Here is a 16,876-nt window from a genome sequence, read left to right on the forward strand (position 1 = left end):
TTGCTATCTTTAACTCCTTTTCAAGCACTAGAAAGGTTTCATTTGCTTTACCTTTTCCCTTGAAATATATTTTCACCCCTTCTCTCACTTGGCTTTCCAAAAAATGTTTTGTTAGTTTGTCTCATATATTTGTTTCTTCATTTCTCCAGAGGATATACACAAGTCATCCCTTTCTTGCCCTACCTCATTAGTTACTTGATTCAGCTCACCTTTCTCAGCAACCAGAATGTGATAGGCATCAATTAACACGCTTGATAGTGATATCAGTTTCTTTTGAGAGTAAACTTTCAAGTTTTTCTTTGTGTCAAGAAAGTTTCTCTCCTTATCATCATCATCATCATCATCATCCGTGTCAGACTCAGCCATGAGCGCACTTATTGACTCATTTTTGATTGCTTCATCTTCAATGGCCATCATTGATGTGTCCCCTTGGTCATTTTCATCTTCAGATTCACTAGAGGAATCTCTCCATGCAGCAAGCGCTTGCTTCACTAGCTCGTCAGTAATTTCTCCTTCTTCTAAATCTCCTGTCCGGAACCTGGTTCCTCCTGGCAGTCCTATCATAATTGTCCTGCTTGTTTTGAGGACAATCCTTCATGAAGTGACCAGGTTTCTCACATTTGTGACAGCAGTTGTTGTTTCCTCTAAAGTTTCTTCCAGAGCTTCCTATCTTGGTGAATCCACCATTCTTGTTGATTATCTTATGAAACCTCTGAGTAAGATAGGCCATTTCAGATTCGTCATCACTTGACTCTCCTCTTGCAGCTTTGAGAACTAGGTTCCTCTCCTTCTTCACCTCATTCTTTTCTACCTTCTTTATAGTCATCTTTATCTCATACGTCTTAAGGTTTCCAATGAGCTCATTGACTATCAGCTTAGTGAGATCTTTGGCTTCAGAGATGGCATTTACCTTGTTGTCCCTTAAGTCAGGCAAAACTCCAAGTATCTTTCTTACCAGCTTGGTAGATGTGATGACCTCTCCCAGATAGCTGAGTTCATTAATAATAGAGGTGAATCTAGTATGCATATCATGGATAGATTCGTCCCCTTTCATTTTGAACAGCTCATACTCTATAGTGAGCATGTCAATCTTGGAGTTTTTTACTTGAGTTGTTCCTTCATGGGCAGTTTGGAGAGCTTCCCAGATCTCATTAGCAGTTGTACATGCTGAAATTCGATTGTACTCATCTGCTCCTATGCCACAGACAAGAATCTTCTTTGCTTTGTAGTTTTTCTCCACAACCTTCCTGTCTGCCTCATTATATTCCTGCCTTGTTTTTGGAGTGGTTGCCAGGCCAGCTTCATCTTTGTTTATAGGGACATGAGGACCATCACAAATGATGTCCCACAGCTCTGAGTCTTCAGCCATGATGAAGTCATGCATCCTAGCCTTCCGCCACCCATAATAGTTTCCATTGAATATGGGTGGTCTGGTGGATGATTGACCTTCTTCCAAGTTTGGTGGGGCTGCCATTTCACAAATTCTTTCTAGGTGTTAACCTTTTAGAAAGCACCCGCTCTGCTATGTTCCTTTCAAGTTTTATGTAAATGTTAGCAGATTCTATCGAAATAGATCTTAACAAAGTTAAAAGTTCATGATCTGTGTAAACCTTTGAAAGTTTGGTCAACAAGGAATATTACTCAAGAATGGTAACATAATATAAACTAACTCAAGAATGGTAACATAATATAAACTGACTCAAACTAAAAAATTTATATTATATGTGTGTTAACATGCAGGGGCGAATTTGTGTATAAAATTTAGGGCACGTGAATCCATAATCTCTCCGTAAAATTAGTATTTTATGTATATATCTTCTAAAATTGGTATATTATTAACTGTTGGAACTCATACTACAAGAAGTCTAAATGGCACATTTGGCTGAGGGTTGAGTTATTAGCCTAGAGGACTAGGGATCAATTCCCACTTAATATATTTTTTCCTTCTTTCTATTAGTGGCGCACTCATATTCTAGAAATCCTGAATTCGCCTTTGTTAACATATAGTAACAATTTCATCTGACTTATTTATCTAAAAAATAATCTCACTTTTTAAGGAAGGTTATCTTTAGTAAGTATCATTTTAGGTGATTGGCAATATAAAGCTCTTTTAGATTAAGAGTATAAGGGGTTCGTTTGGCATGTGGGATGAAATAAGTAAGGATATCCCATGAAATTATTTTATCCACTTTCTATATGGGATAATAATCCCACTATTTAAGTACACAAAGGTGGAATACAATAATTCCGGAATTAATTTGTAATACTCATTACAAAATTACTAGGGGTAAAACAATCCCACATTATTATCTTTATCCCACCCATCCACCAACTTAAAACCTAAAACAATAAATAAAAAAAATAAAACAGAGAGAGGGAGAGAGAGAAAGAGAAAATAGTACAAACAAAATTCAAAAATAAAAAAATGGAGAAAGATGGAAGAAAAACCTCTTTAATAAAAAAACATAACACTCCGCATTCTTTCCCTTCCAGTAACGCTTCAAAACTTAACATAACAACCACATTATGTTTTCTTGGCTAAGTCCAGTTTCCTTATACGGCGGTTTCCTTCGCCGTTGCCTCACCAACGCCGGTCTAACTTCTCAAACCATACAAATCGACGATGAAACCACCATCCATTTTTGGGGTCCAAAAAAATCATCAAACAACCAATTAATAAAACCATCACTTATCTTAATCCACGGTTTTGGTCCTCATGGTGTTTGGCAATGGCGTCCACAGATAACATTCTTTTCTAACGACTTCGACATATATATTCCTAGCCTTGTCTTCTTTGGTCGTTCAACGACAAAATCTTCCGACAGGTCAGTGGTGTAGACGGAAGGGTGGTTAGTTGAACACCCTTCGTCCGAAAATAGATAGAAAATTATACTGAATATATAAGTCACAACTTACTTTTTAGACACACATATATGTATATATTAAATCTTGAACAACTCTGACTTCGCCACTCCGACAGGTCCGAGGTCTTTCAAGCAACCTGCGTGGTGAAGCTTTTAGAGAAACTTGGCGTTGAAAAGTGTTCAGTTATTGGGACAAGTTATGGTGGATTTGTAGCGTATCATATGGGGAAGATGTGCCCGGGGAAGGTAGAAAAGGTAATAATAGCAAGTTCAGGGGTTAATATAAAGAAAAAAGATAATGATGGGTTAATGGAAAGAGCTAACGTAGAGAAGATTGAGGATTTACTGTTGCCGGCGACGGCGAGTCAGTTGCGGAAGTTGATTAGTTTGTCTGCTCATCGGCGTCCACCATATTTGCCGGATTTCTTGTTCAATGATCTCATCAACGTAAGTTTATTACTTATCCCTTGTACTTGTAAACTAATTTGTACACTGTCAACTGTCCACAATTAATGTGTAAGATTAGCAATTCAGAAGATAAGACAAGTAGGAATAACAAATTAAAATAGTAAAATTCTTTATACGACCATCCAAAATCTCTTGTTTTTTACGATTTTCCGAGCTTCTTTAACTTTTAACCAATTGCTGGATTAAAATTTGACGTAAAAATTAAATTTGATATTTGTGCTAAGTATTTGCATGAAAATATTACCCCCGGCGGTCCCATTTTAATTGTCACTTTAGTTTTTTTCACATTTATTAACAATAGATATAGTTTGCTAAGTTATCCCTATGTAATAAAAGTTAATTTCCTCCTCTTAAATATTATTGCAATTAAGGGTATAGTTGGAAATAATTGCCAACTATAATCTTAAAATTTCTAAAATGACAATTATTTTGGGATAATTTTTTGACCTAAAGTGATTGTTTGTTATGGATGGAGAAATTATTTACCACGGATATTTCAAAGATTACTATAAAGATAAGGTGGTAGATCTTTTGGGATCGTGTGAGTAATGCTATGTTTAATCTTTTCTTCTCTGTGTAAAGGTTTAGTTCAAAGTTTCTGGTAACCTTAACATTGGTTTATCTTTATACCTTTCCTTTTCACTTCCATTTCGTTTCTCTTTTGGTCACAATAATATTCCCGGTTTATCTTACTTTCCTTTTTAACTTATCAAAAAAATAATATCACATTTTATATTGAATACGTAACTCCTTATATCCAACTTTCTACATAACATATTTAAACCACAAGATTCAAATGATATTTAGTACGTTATACACATCTTTAATTTAATACCACAAGATTCAAAAAAAATCTTTATTTTCTTAAACTCTATGCCGAATCAGAAGACAAATAAATTGAAATTGAGAGACTAATAAAATAATACTAATACAAGACTTTGGTTTTGATTTCCTAAATTTTTGCTTAGTAGTTTTGCGTTTAATATTAGGGAAATAAATAATTGGAAGATCGTTATTTAGTGGTGTATGCATCAACTATTTCCGTTCTTGCATAAAGATTTTTCAGTAAAAAATAATGAATGATGTCCTTTCATGGATGAATCAATAATCTAGTGGAAAGAATTTGTAGTTAATTGAAGATATTATTTAGAATGAAAAGAACCGTAACGAATGATCTCTTATCAAAATTTTATTTTATTTTTAATAATAATATAGCAGGGGCAGTTGGATCTGTCAACAAGTTTAGACAAATTTCTTGGTTGGTAGGTATAGCTGTTTTATAGCTTTTGTGGACCGCTTTGACAAGTATTTAATTGAAACGAACATAGCTATCAATTCACCTTAATTGGTACAACAACATGGTCATCCAAAATTTTCCAAAAACATGCTTCACCAAACAAAATGCATGCATTATTGAATCCAAAAATATGCTAAGGTACATTTGACTTTTACTTTAGCAACTGCACCATTGCTTCTCTGGAAAACACGGATCTGGAAATTGAGAAATTCATGATATTGTGGATCCTACTTGATTAGAACAAATCCGAATTAATCCAATCAATGAATATTGAATACCGCAGGATAATTCATACTTAATGAAAAAGGGAAAACTCGGGAAAGCACGGGATAATGAAAAAGAAAAGATGATGACGGTTGTGTTTAGTTGGTACGAGGGAAAATATATATTTTCTAGAAAATATTTTTCAATTTTCTCATATTTGATTGGTCAAAATTTTAAAAAAAAACATTTGTTCTAAAAAAATAAGTTCTTTAAGAATGAGAAAAATGTCTTCTCTAGTGCAAGTCGGAAAAAGAAATTCCATAAATGACATTCCACACAAATTGTCTGATGTCCGCCCTCCAACACACGCACCCACAACCCCATATAGCCCCCACCACCATCCCCATGTCAACCGCAATAGTGTTTTTCTTAGGCTATATATAAATGTATTTGGGACAATTGGGACAATACTTTCTGCTTATTTACCGAACATCAAAAAATAAATAAGAAACCCACTTATTTTTCAGTAAAATAGTAGTATATATTTTCCTTCGTACCAAACACACCCAAAGAGAAAAAGAGTTTTTGAAAACAATAGTATTTTTTTTTCTTGTTTGATGTTCAGAAAGATTCATATTATGTTGCATAATTTGGTGATGTAGTCTCTTTCGTTCCTTCTAAATAAGGAATCAAAACTGTATTATTGTTAATTGCAACTAAAAGTACTGGATGCAGAAATTATATGTTGAAAACAGGAAGGAGAAGCTGGAACTGTTAAAAGGTTTGAGCCTTGGAAGAGATGACACAGTAGATCATATTACTCCACTTCAACAGGTATATTACTTAAGCCTTACTATTAATTCATCTCTAAACAAAAATTTGCTACTTTTTTTTTTTTTTTTGGCAAATGCCAAGTGATTAATTATCCTTTTTTTTTTTTCTCTGGAAAATAATGTAATGTTGATAGCTTTATTGGTGTACGTAGGAAGTATTAATTGTGTGGGGAGAGCATGATCAGATATTCCTACTTGACAAGGCAACTGAACTCAAAGAGTATGTACTCTCTCTCCCAACTCATCAACCACTTCATATTAGCTTATCCTGACTTTCTATGCATCGGGCTGTGGTATGAAAATAGTAAATGCATTAATATATATAAACTATGACGTATCATTATCTATGACTTATTTACGGGGCCGGCTAGATGGCAAGGCAACTAAAGCCATGGCTTTAGGCCTCCACGTTTTGAGAGCCCCTAAAATTTACAATCACTAGATATGATATGCATTAGAATATATCTATATATTTATAATTTAATATTAATAAAAGGTTTTAAAGTTGTTCATATTTTTTCTTGAATTTGGTTGAAGTTCAAATAAGTGAGCAAATTGCTATTCCTTCCTGTTCAATTTACTTGTCAAGGTTACTAAAAATAATTGGTCTAAAATACTTATTATTTTAGGAAATCAAAGATACAAGTAATTATTATGTTTTCACTTTTACCCTTACTCTAATAAATGTGAAAAGGGATTAAAATGATGAAAAGAAGAGTAGTATTATATTGAAATCAATGAACAAAATAAGAGTACTTTAGTCAAATAATCGTTTTAGCTAATGTTTTCTTTAGAGGGATTGAAAAAACATAAACATGACAACTAAAATGAACACAGAAAGTATAAATTTTTTGTGCATTTACTTTTTTCTTTAGTTTTGATTTTTCCTCCTCTATATGCAGCTATTTATTTTTCCTATTTATAACGAGTTCACTTTCTAAGTCCGGACAAAGGTACATTTAATGGATTAAACATATCGTCCACGGCAATGAAATATCAAAACGAACTCATTAGAAAATATTAGTAAGTTTGTATCTCAAAATTTTAGAAAAATAACTTCATATAGAACTTTACATAAATTTTGTCAAATAAGTTTGAGGCCTCTAGTTAAAACTTAGTGGGCGTTTGGCCATAAAAATTATTCACTTTTTTCCGGAAATTTTTTTCACTTTTTTTACTTTTAGCCTTTGGCCATAAAAATTATTCACTTTTTTCCAGAGTTGTATTCCGGAATACTGAAAACAAGAAAAACTTGTTTTTCAAATTTTTTTTAACTTTTTTCACTTTTTTACACTACATTACACCAAAAATTATAATTTCAAAAACTATGGCCAAACACAACTTCAACTCCAACTCCAACTTCAAAAATTCCAAAAAAAGTGAAAAAGTTTTTGATATTTATGATCAAATGGGCCCTTAGCTTTAGGCCCTAGACTATGTTGAGCCGTCCCTGCTTATTTATCACCCGTACTATTATATAGTGGTGTTGAAAGCTCTTTTAAATGTAACCCCATCAGAGATGGCAATGGGATTTGGCAATGAGAATCACAAACAGGGTTAGGCGGGTTAAAATAATTTTCTTGAAAATGAAAAGAGAGGCAAGGTAGGAGTGGGCTAAATGAAAATTTAGAGAATAATGATAGTAATATGTTAAGCTCATCGGCTCATAGCTAAATAAATGTGGTAGAAAAGAGAGGAAAAAAAGACTTGAGCTGAGACGAGGTAGTCCTGTACCGGACTGTCAAAAGCTTTTGGGGGATAAGGCTTCACCCTTCCTGTCCTGTTCCATCCCGTTTCCCACGTGTTAAAATTATAAAGTACCGACTTTAATATGACTTCATTTTGAGATTGTGTTATAAACAAAAAAGATTAAAAAAATAACAGATAGTGACCAAATCCTGCTTTTTGTACCCGATATTGCTTATACTACGTACTGGTCATGATCGTCTTTATTGAACCCGATTGTGCAAAATCCGGACCGCCACTGCCGTTTCCCATTCCTAAATCACATTGTCCCGTCCCATCCCGCTTCCCATCCCTAAATCACATTTGAACTATGAGTATACTTTTGTTTTGCTCTTAATTAATAACCCTTTCGTTTTTGTAGTTTCGTTTTGGTTTTAGATGGTCCCAAGTATTGCACCAATCTCCCCTTTACCTAGCACATGCCCCAAGAAGGCTATTTTTTGTGTTTGCCAAAACACTCTCGAGGATTAGTTATGCTAGTTGGAAAAATGTAGAATTGTATAGGCAACAATTTCAAGGACCATTTTCAAAAACAAATGAAAATTGTTTGCCCTTAAAATAGATAACAATTGAATTTGTACGCGGCGCTAAGGATATGTGGTTTAATTCAACACAAATGACTGCAAAGTGTCCGATGACTACGGAACATCCTTTCAAACTTTCCGCACTCTGCCCGATGCCGGCTCATCATTACTTCAGCCGTCAAATCTTTCTTGGGAAGCCGCCCCTTGTCAGGGTTCTTGATCCACTACAAAGCATTTTGGTCTCTTCTCTATATAAAGCCCATGTATCTTCTCTTTTGTCATGCATTTTTATCCTCTAAACCTAAACCTTGTTTTTCCAAGAAAGAAAATCCTTCTCTGTGCCCATACCAAGTTTATACCATTTTCCAAGTTTTGAACTTTCTTTGCTAGGGCGTGATCCTCCCTTGTTTGTCTTTGTACGTCAACCACGACCATGGCTTCTCTTCCATTATTAATACAAGGTGAAGGCCATTCTGCGTCCCCTCCCTACTCACCGCCTTGGTTGCCGACGGGGGCCACCGGCCCTGATGGGGAATTAGAATTTCTTGCGGCGGATATTCTTCCGTCGGGTTTCAAATACGTGAATGACTGCAAAGTGTCATATCACCTCGACTCTGTGGAAAAGTTCAAGTCTTGCATTGATGATGCTACCATTCCCGTGGTCAGGGAGGACTGCAACTTCGATGCGGGTGTTGATGTCTATCCTGTTGAAAATGGGATGAAGATGAATTATCACGTTGTCGATTATTTGATGGCTTATACCTATCCCTTTTCCATCGGGTTTTCTCTCCCCGTACCTCGAGTGATCGAGGACTTCTGCCGCCGATATCGTATGTGTATCGGCCAGCTCGCTCCACAAATTTGGAGGCTCATTTACTGTATCGGAGTGTTGGCTAATATAGCCGGGATTCCCTTCAACCTTAACCACCTGTTACATATATACGTGTCTCGGGTAATCCGATGTGGGATAATTCACCTTCTTTCTCGAGAAAATCGGGGGCTTATAGACCCCGAAGATGATTACTACAGGGGATGGCTTCACCAGTTCGTGATGATACGTATGGCTCAACTCACCGCCCATTATCCGTCGATTTCCCTGAGATATGGAACCCTGCTCCGAATCCGATCGAGCCTGAAGTCATCGTTACCATCTTTGAATGGGTGGTTGCACTTTTAGGAGCTTCTCGTACTCAGGCCATTCCTGGAGGAGGATGGCACCCGAAAGGTATAAAGGCAGAAGCCACGGTAATTCCCAACCTATTCATAGGATTTTTAATTTTCCGTGTCGTATGTTAACTTCGTCTTCGATTTTCAGGGCTTCCAACAAGAAAATCCTCGAAAGGGAAAACCATTGTTGAAGAGGGCGCCGAGAATACCGTTCGGGGAAGAAGGACAACGGCGTCAGTGAGGAAACCCCATCCCCGAGCCGCTGCGAGCACCTCGGTTATTCATTGGGGGATTGGTTCTCGGGTCAGGACACACCATATCATGGAGACTCGACGGGAGATCCCTTGTGAAGGACCCATACCGACTGTAGTTATCAATAAGGAAGATCTTCCAGAGCCGAATATCCCTGGTTCGGCTGCTCCCAAGAAAAATCCCGGGGTCGTCTAGTCGGTGTCACATGCCGTTGCTCACCGTACCGGCTTGGGGGGTCATTTTTGTTCTAAGTCTAGGATCGTAAAATAGGGCTTTTTTTCTTTTCCCTTTTGTTGAACTAATGTACCCGATAAAATCGGGATTTTGCCTTATGGAGTAAATTAATAGAACTTTGTTGATCAATTTCGTGCCGGATTTTACCTAGCGTATTCGACTTGCTTCTCTTGCTTGAACTTGCGTTCTTGTTTATGCTTCTGAAATATCCGATCTGTCGTTATCTCGCTTTGTTGTTCATAAAAAATCGAAACGTCTAGTTATCGACCGCCACATTTGTCTACTCTTTACTTCGTATTCGACCTTGGTCAGTTCGAACCCGCATCCTTTGTGGTCCAATAGGAGCCTCATCTGATCATAGCTGTGTTAATGCCAATGCCCGATCTTGGCCGCTTCGAAGTCCAGTTGCGGGCTTTTGATCCGAAAAAGAGTTTAAGTAACTTATCCGGGAACTAAAGCCAGCAGTGGTCTGGACCGTTTATATATGCCTCGACGACCTGGAGGGGTGGTCCGGTTCCTTATCCTGTACGCTTCCTATGGATGGATAGGATCAAAGTCCCATCCGTCGCGTCGCTCTGACATCAGCCACGTGTCAAGTCCCGGTTGGGCGAGAAGACGGTTACGGAATGCAAACCGTCTCGGCCTCACTCTATAAAAGCAAACTTTTTCCTTTCACTTTTCAGATTTTCACCAAAATAAAATTTTACCTTCGTGCACTTGAATATGCAAATCTTCATACCCATACATTCATACCTTCAATTCTTCATCAAATCTTCAAAACTCCATAGAAACCTTCAAACCTTGTTATTCTTAGAACAATGACCAAGTCTTCCAAAACTAAGTCCAGCGAGACATCCGCGGCTCCGAAACCGGAATCGGTATTGTTGGATTTTGTCCCATCCAATTACATAACTGCCAAGGATTTCAAGGTCGAGAAACCTTCCCAGCAGGGGGATCGGGGCGCTGATATATCGGATTATATATGCACGATTCCCCCGAATAAACTCGAGCAGGTTAAAAAAGACTGTTGTTGGAAAGGTATGGAGGTCGTTATTCCCAACTAAACGGAAGCCATAACGACCTATGTGGAGGGGTATCTGAGTGTTTATACTTACCCCTTCACGTTCAGTCCGCTTGACCCGGTGATTGTGGACTTTTGCAAGAAGTACGAGGTATGCCTTGGTCAGATCCATCTCTCGTTTTGGAGGATCGTGGTTCTTCTCCGTTATTTTGCAACAAATGTGGATGAACCTTTCATAGTTGGTCACCTCCTCCGGTTGTATAGTCCTCAAGTGTTTCGGGAAGGCATGATTAAGCTCACGAAACGAGCGAAGAAATCTCCTTTTTCTAGCCTTGATGAAGATAGGGACCGAGGTTGGCAGGGGAGGTTTGTCTGGGTCAAGACCGAGGATTTAATTCATGCCAACAAGATGTCGTTCCCCGAGAAATGGAACCCAACTCGTAAGTGACCTTCATTTCAAATACCCCGGTCGTATCGCTGATATTTGATTTGTAACAATTCTTAATTTTGTTCATGTGCATGTAGCAATCTCTCGAACCCTTGGCGCGGTTGCTAATGTGGAGGAATGGATTAGGAACATTTGTTCTCAGCTCACCTACGCCGATCGCAACTGGCTTGCGCTATCTCGATCCAGATGGGAGGCCGATAATCATGGTAAGTTCTTTATCATGGTGCTCTCCTGTCGCGTTATGCCACGATTGGTATGTTTATTCCACCCTTTTTCCCTTTTATAGGTCTTTCAAAGGCACCAAAATTCGGGGGCTGGATAATGAAGAGGCCTCGGCCGATGAGGCGAACATTAAGGCTCCCGGCTAAGGAGGTAAGCTCGAGAAGAAGAGAAGGCGATCCTCCGAATCTTCTCACGCCCCTTCCGAGGTCAGCAAAATATCAAGGCTTACCATGAAGAAGCCCTCTACAGACGACGCCCGGGCACGAATTCTGGATGCCGATGTCATTGACTTACTCAAGGATCATTTGGATGATGAAGCCCAGGCGTTGGCCAGGCATCGGCCTTCTAGGAAAAATATCAACCAAGAGCTAAAAAGCTCGACAGAAACCATTCTTTCTTTGGGGGGAAGTTCAAACCAGGAGCCAATGGTCTCGAACAAAGGTATCCCGAGACCGGCAGGTGTGGAAATCATTGGGCCGAAGATCGAGGTGCCCCAATATGCTGCTACCGAGCCCCTATCTACGTGAGATTCGGAGAGATATACTGTTGCAGCCTCGGGATCGAGGGCAGCGCTTTTCGCATCGGATTCGAAGGTAGCTTACATTTCGCCTTTATATGGCATAGGTTCTGTCTTTCCAATACAGGCTGTGTCTTTGGCTGAGACCATTATTTGTATACAGGACTCGCCGCCCCGAACAATAGATATACCATCTGACGGTGCAACGGCCAAAGGCAAGATGGTCGAGGACCCTGGGGGGCCAGACGAGGCATCTGGCTATCGGACCGATAGAGGTGATGTCCCGACCACGGGCTGTTCGGGATTTGAACACTTGTCAATCCCCATGGCCAGTAACTTTGGTGTCAATTTCGACCCTAGATTGGAGAAAACTTTCCTGGCCCCGAGCGTAGACCCGAACCGAAAAAGGCTGGTCTCGTTTAAGGTACCGGCCAATATAAATATGTTGTCGGGCCCGGTCGGGGTGGCCAGCTACCTGTACCCTCTAGTGACCGAAGAGGATTGGAAGAAAATGGCGGAGGTTAGCGAATCCTGCCTTTTCAACGAGGCCCAACATACTTTGAACCGGGTACATCTTGTTCTCTTTGTTTTTACGCTTGACTTTACTTTCTTGTCATATCCTAACAATCGCTCTTCTTCCTTTCTTAGGCCTCTGTGCTCCATCACGTAAGCTTTCACCGACTTAGGATGGGGGTGGACCGTCTCAAGGCAGAGCTCGAGAAGAAAACTCGGGATGCGGATGCGCTCAGGGATCTTTACGGGCAGAAACTGGAGTATATCTCGAGCCTTCCCGACCCCGCCTGTCACGTCCCGACTAGGGGCCGTGAGGGGTACCCAGAGCTAACCACCGAGCACCACTCATTCTATTACTCATCGTACTCACCCTACGTTCATTCATTATTCTCATGCTTATAATCATAGGAAAACCATTTTCACTTTGAAACATATTTACCTTTATATACATAAGCCCTTCGGCTATTAAAATGATATACATACAATAAAGACATCGTGAGACCATACTACCCACACATACGTATCTACGAGTCTCTACTAGAGTACTAGACATATAGACGGGACAAGACCCCACCGTGCCCAAAACATATATATACACAAAATAATAAATCAATGGCACCTCCGGAACAATGGAGTGCTCTCAAAGTCTGCTGATAGCCCTTACGAATCTGGGTCACCTCCCTGTCTGCCTGTAGGCATGAACACAGCGTCCAAAGAAAAGGACGTCAGTACGAGCATTGTACTGAGTATGTAAGGCATAAACAATAATGTTACATCAATGAAATAAGGAGACATCAAGTGAAGAACAACCTGTAACTAACTGTCAATCATGATAGAAATAATGCATGCTGACTTACTTCATAAACATCATCATATCATGTATGCATATATATATATATATATATGTGTGTGTGTGTGTATATATATATATAAGCTGCCCGACCATATAGGTACGGTGTGATCATCATTAGCCCGCGTCCAGGCCTCCCGCGTCCGGGGTAAACATCTCATGCTGCCCACTAGTGGTGTCTGCCCATGTCATCTAGACATGGTGTATACGCTACCCGCCTTGGCGGTGTCTTCCCCACCATATAGGCGCGGTGTGATATCATCATCATGTACTCATCATAATACATGCATAGGAACTCAAAGATAACCATACTTTATCGGAGTGACATAAGGTCGTAAACCCCCGATTCCATTATGGAGTTTCATAAGCATTCTGCCTCACCTTGAAGGAACTAGCATATAAGGTGAGTGTAGCATAAAGAACGACATCAATTAATTATAACTTGGATCATTAGCTTTGTAGAAGCATCATATCATGAACTTTAGAATCTTTAGACTTAAGCTCATCATCGTCATTATCATACTCATAACGTATCTCTTTTCTTTATCTCATGCAAAGCTCTTTATAATCATGGACTCATAATTTTCGATAAGTAGGAAAATCATGGAAAGATAGGAATATTCATTCCATAAGAGTCATGCCTTAGAAAGAAGGGACTAGCCTTACATACCTTTTCGTTTACATACCTTTTCGTTTACATACCTTTTCGTTTAGCTATCCTATCGCTTGATCGTTCTCCTTCAATGCTCACGTTTCTACCTTCAAGAGAGTTCATATCAACATTAGATAATCGATAGCTTAGCATACGTGACTAAAGCTAGAGAAAATTGGGCAGCATTTCCTTTGTTTATACAACTTTCCCCATATCATATACCAACTTCCAAACGTCTATAATAACATCCACAACACCATAAGCAACAATCTTCATACACCTATATTATCCACATTTCCCAAATTTTACTTCAATTCATCCACAACCATGGTCATAGTACACTATTGCATTTACTCACAATATAATGTTTATCCCATGTTCTTAATATCATTTATAACATAATTATAATCACGACATATCAAGAATCATGACTCATTCCAAACTACAACTCAAAAATGCCACTATTCTCACATTCATTACCCATTTTCTATCTCCTTCTACAATCCAAGTCTTTCAACCTCTCAATACCTTAAACAACATGAAATGATCATAAAACTTACCTTAGATAGTGTGGGAATGATCCTTGAGTGGAAATACTTCACTTGAGCCAAAACCCTAGTTCACTTCCAATGGGATTTCTTGCCTTGGATGAACCCTAATGAGTTTCTTACACTTGATTCTCTTGGTTTGATGAAGTTGATCATGAATTTCTCTTGAGTTCTTGTGGAAGAAGTGTGGAGAGTTTTCTATAGAGTTCTTGAGAGAAGGAGAGTGAAAATGAAATGAAATAAAATGAACTTGGGTCCCCTTTTTAATAACTTAAAATCTGTCCCAACTCGGTTTCATGGACCAACATACGGTCCGTATCTTTTATATGGATCGTATGTCTGACCGTATCCTTGGTCCAAAGGGAAGTCCCCATTCTGGGTAGAACATACGGCCTAACATACGGCTAGTATATTTTATACGGCCAGTATGTTGGACCGTATAATGCCCAGCTTTTCCGAAACTCGTTCTCGTCGACTCGTTCGATCTTTAATCCTTATGGAACCTTCTTAACACTTGTTTAACACCTCATTAACAATCTAAGGAACATTATAACTATTCTTCAAGACATCATTATGTCATTATTAACTTGTTACTCGTAAATCTTTTCCGATACATAACCTATAGCTTGCCTTTCTTGACAAACTTTCTTCTCTTACCTCGAATGTCTTTGAAATCTCAATTAGGATCATCAAATGCTATTTTTTACTTATTGAAACATCGTATACTTCGTGCCCTTCATTATTCTATTCACCGAGCATCAACGAAAATTTTTTCGAGGTGTAATATTCTTCCTCTCTTTTGGAACATTCGTCCTCGAATGTTAAGCACTCGGGAATCCTACGAAAATTTCGCCAGAGTTTTCCCTGTAATATGGCACTACCATCCTGTCACAACAGCCTATAATAACAATGCCTCATAGGGCTACAACATAATAGCAATAAAGTTTGGCCACACACGACCCAAAAGCATAAAAAGAAAACATACATACCTCATAATCTTGACATTTCATCTTGGATCTCTTCCGGGGGTTGGAATAAGTGCGGGTACTTGGACTTCATATTTTATTCCGCTTTCCAAGTCATCTTTTCTCGGTTATTGTTTCTCCATAAAACCTTAACTGAGGCCACTTCTTTGTTTCTAAGCCGTCGTACTTCCCTGTCTAATATGGCAATGGGTACCTCCTCATAAGTCAACTTTTCTGTCACTTGAACATCATCTACTAGTACGATCCTAGTAGGATCTCCAACACATTTATGGAGCATTGAGACATGGAAAATCGGATGGACCGACTCCAACTCTCAGGGTAAGTCCAATTCATAAGCTACTTGACCCACCTTGCGGACAATCTTATAAGGTCCTATATATCAAGGACTCAACTTCCGTTTCTTACCAAATCTCATCAATCTTTTCATTGGAGACACCTTTAAGAATACCCGGCCATCAACTTGAAATTCTAAGTCTCGCCGCCAGTTATCCGCATAAGATTTCTGGCAACTTTAGGCTGTCACCAATCGATCTCGGATAACCTTGACCTTTTCCACTGCTTGTTGAATCAACTCAGGGCCTATTAGTTGTACCTCTCCTACTTCAAACCACCTAATTGGGGATCTACACTTCCTTCCATATAGAGCTTCATACGAAGCCATTTGGATACTGGAATGGTAGCTGTTGTTGTATGCAAACTCAATAATGGGTAAGTGGTCATCCCAACTACCACCGAAATCTAGTACACGTGCCCGTAGCATATCTTCCAAGGTCTGAATGGTACGTTCGGCATGCCCATCAGTTTGCAGATGAAATGCCGTGCTAAGCTTTATTTGAGTACCTAAACCTTCTTGGAAAGATTTTCAGAACTTAGCTGTAAATTGTGCTCCTCTGTCAGTAATAATAGACATCGGAATACCATAGAGTCGTACTATCTCCTTAAGATATAACCTTGCATAATCTTTTATTGTATATGTAGTCCTAACTAGAAGAAAATGGGATGCTTTCGTGAGTCTGTCCACTATCACGCATATGGAATCATATTTGCTTCGGGAACGAGGGAACCCCACAACAAAATCCATATTGATCACTTCCCATTTCCAAGTAGGGATTTCCATTGCTTACAATAATCCTCCTAGCTTTTGATGCTCGATTTTCACTTCGTTGACACATTGAGCTACAAATTCTGCTATGTCTTTCTTCATTCCATCCCACCAATACATTAACTTGAGATCATGATACATATTTGTTGCACCTGGGTGAATAGAATACCGAGAATAATGAACTTCTTCTAGAATTTGACGACGTAATTCTGCAACATTCGGAACACATAGCCTACCTCGGTATCTAAGAACTCCATCTCTAGAAGTTTCAAATGGAGACTTCTCTTTTTCATGAAATGTGTCTCTATAGTGGCTCAACTAAAGATCTTCATGTTGACGCTCTTTTACCTCTATGTCCAGGGATGAAACAGAGGGATTATTGATATCAATTCCTGTACTGCCTGAATCAATTAGATGAATCCCAAGAC

At 38.9% G+C, this 16,876-nt stretch overlaps 1 protein-coding gene across 1 annotated transcript in view; it reads left to right on the forward strand.

Annotated features, from left to right (window-relative positions):
* Positions 1–2,457: 2,457 nt before the first annotated feature.
* Positions 2,458–16,876, forward strand: part of LOC132029543 (uncharacterized) — a 31,638-nt gene continuing 17,219 nt past the window's right edge. Inside the window, exons 1-4 of the mRNA XM_059418795.1 lie at positions 2,458–2,825; positions 2,981–3,311; positions 5,569–5,667; positions 5,819–5,886. Of these exons, the coding sequence (XP_059274778.1) occupies positions 2,527–2,825; positions 2,981–3,311; positions 5,569–5,667; positions 5,819–5,886 (797 nt within the window). The 5' untranslated portion in view covers positions 2,458–2,526. The remainder of the gene's footprint in view (positions 2,826–2,980; positions 3,312–5,568; positions 5,668–5,818; positions 5,887–16,876) is intronic.

This window comes from Lycium ferocissimum, chromosome 9, assembly GCF_029784015.1.
Source record: "Lycium ferocissimum isolate CSIRO_LF1 chromosome 9, AGI_CSIRO_Lferr_CH_V1, whole genome shotgun sequence".
In the NCBI taxonomy this organism is placed as follows: domain Eukaryota; kingdom Viridiplantae; phylum Streptophyta; class Magnoliopsida; order Solanales; family Solanaceae; genus Lycium; species Lycium ferocissimum.